We start from the raw sequence: 2,399 nt of genomic DNA on the forward strand, positions 1-2,399 counted from the left end.
CCTCCTTTCCTTGCTATTTCACGTATCCCATCTGCATTTGTCATGTGAAATTTGCACTCAACAATATAAGGATAGACAAACTTAGGCAAGTAATCAATAATTTCAATGCAGCGCAAGAAGTTTGATGCGTTATGTACGAGCATTGACACAGGATTGGAAGCAGAATTCCAATCCACTTCGAAGGTCACTTGTCTAAAACCCCTTGAAGCCGCAGACAAAACCGCATCAGGAAACACCAAAGCTTCAATGATTCCCATCTCCTTCATAAACCTTGCATGAAGCACCTCTGAACGAACTCCCCTCTCGTTCAATTATTCCCGTCCCAAAAAATACACAAAGATAGCTGAATTGCACCATCTGAATTAATATTTATAATTGCAATCTGGTCGAATGAGCGAACCGCAGTAATGGATGACTTCGGCAAAAGATTTTGATTGATTCTTCCACCGATCCATTCCTCCAGATAATTAATTTGGTTCCAAACCTCATCAGATATCAGGCAACACATATTCTAACATGACAACAATGAATTCCATTAATTAATGATATGGAAAGATTACATCATAAAATCATTGTTGAGTACCATGGACGACACAGAGCGAGCTTGGAACCTTACACCACCATGATGGATCACTCAAAGGCTGGAAGCAATATAACCATGCATAATCTAAGAGACTTCCGCAACGACGTTTACTCCAGAAAAATAGACCGGCATCAAATCTAGACGAAGAAGCCCTCTCGGTTCTACAGGTCAAGAAAGCTCGGGCTCAGCTTCGGCGGCCTAGATAATATCCCAGCCCGCCTGAGCCATGCATGCATCTCCTCAGCGGTAGGGAGGACACTGCCTTCACCTACGATGTCAGAGGCGTCCAGCGTCCCGAAGAGGTAGCTACCATAGGGTGGCTCACGGCCCAAAGTCATGGATGTAGCAGAACCAGCATTCCGAGGTGTTGCCACCATACGGCCGTCCTCGGGTTTAGGACGGGGTGGTGCGCGACCAGAACGGAGCTGTAGGAGGCGCGCTTTGACGATATCAAGCTTAGTTTGCACCGCCGATGCCGTGGCGGCGAGGAAGTCATTAGGCAGGTCGTTGAAGTTTTCGCGGTAGCCGGCGAGGAAGTCGTGGAGGACGAGCTTGACCTGCTGGTTACGGGTCTGCTGCTGGACTTTGGCCAGCCTCACTCTCACCTTCTCATTTCTTTGCTGGAGGATCTCCAGGCCGTCCAGCTTTTCCTTGAACCTCCCGAAATCCAGGTCTCTGTACCGGCGCACAACCTTCCTGGCCGCCTCGGGCGACGGCCAAACCACGGGCCGGGCCTCGCCGGGGAGGTACACCACGAGGCAGGCAGGGGTGTCGCAGAGCACGGAGATCTCGCGGACCTTCTTCAGCACATTGGGCAGGCGCCTATCCAGCGCCTTCTTCCGCTTCGTCTTGTCCATGATCCACTGCATCTTCAGCCTCCCCCTATAACTATGAGACATTGCTTTTGTTGTTTGATGTGTGAGGAGAATAAAGAGGGTAGAGGCCGTTTTATAGCAGAGTATTCATAACTGCTGTTGTGGCCATATTTGGATTTTGTGTATAGATGCTCAAGATGCAGGGAAAATCTTTGGAGAAAACGAATGTCATTTTCCAGATAGAGAAAAATCTACAAACATTTGTGTATAAGCTCCAAATACAGGGGAAATCTTAGGAGAGTAAAACTTCTTAATTTTCGGATAGAGCAAATCCGTATTTGGATTTTGGGCATCTCGGTGTATATATGCTCCAAAATGCAGGGAAAATCTTCGGAGCATAAAAATGTTATTTTTAGATATAGCCAATCCATATTTGGATTTGGAGTATCGGCTTATATAAGCTCCAATTTAGGGGAAATATTTGGAGAATAAGAATGCTAATTTTAAATCTATATTTAGATTTAGAGTATCGGTGTATATATGCTCCAAATGCAGGAACCATCTTTGGAGAATAAGAATGTCTATTTTCAGAAAGAGCACATCCAAAAAGATTTGATCACGTTTTAATCACAAAGATTTTCCAACGTGCATATGTATGAGAACAAAAGAAAACCTCACATCACATGTATGTTGATTATTATTCTATCATGTACATACATATGCACCTTTTCAGCGAAAAAAGAAGTAATTATATTTGTTTTTCTGGAATGTATACTTGAATTCCATGTCAATGAAATCACGTTTAACTACAAAAGGTAGGTCAAATTATAACAGACTGCCGCATAACTTTTGCCAACATTACAATGTCATGCTCTTGGAATACATATAGCGTGGTAGCCAACACATTTTTTTTATAAATAAACCAAATATATTAAGCTAGCAAGCCGCCTCATCAAAACATTTCCAGTCCCCTTCGAACTCTGGTAAAGAAAAGTGTGCGT

General features: G+C 43.9%; 1 protein-coding gene across 1 annotated transcript; it reads right to left on the reverse strand.

The window, feature by feature from the left end:
• Positions 1–629: 629 nt before the first annotated feature.
• LOC127309300 (agamous-like MADS-box protein AGL80) lies at positions 630–1,560 on the reverse strand. Its single transcript, XM_051340202.2, has one exon. The coding sequence runs from the start codon at positions 1,480–1,482 to the stop codon at positions 745–747; it is 738 nt and encodes a 245-aa protein (XP_051196162.1). The 5' UTR covers positions 1,483–1,560; the 3' UTR covers positions 630–744.
• Between the last annotated feature and the right edge of the window lie 839 nt (positions 1,561–2,399).

Source organism: Lolium perenne, chromosome 6, assembly GCF_019359855.2.
Source record: "Lolium perenne isolate Kyuss_39 chromosome 6, Kyuss_2.0, whole genome shotgun sequence".
NCBI lineage: Eukaryota > Viridiplantae > Streptophyta > Magnoliopsida > Poales > Poaceae > Lolium > Lolium perenne.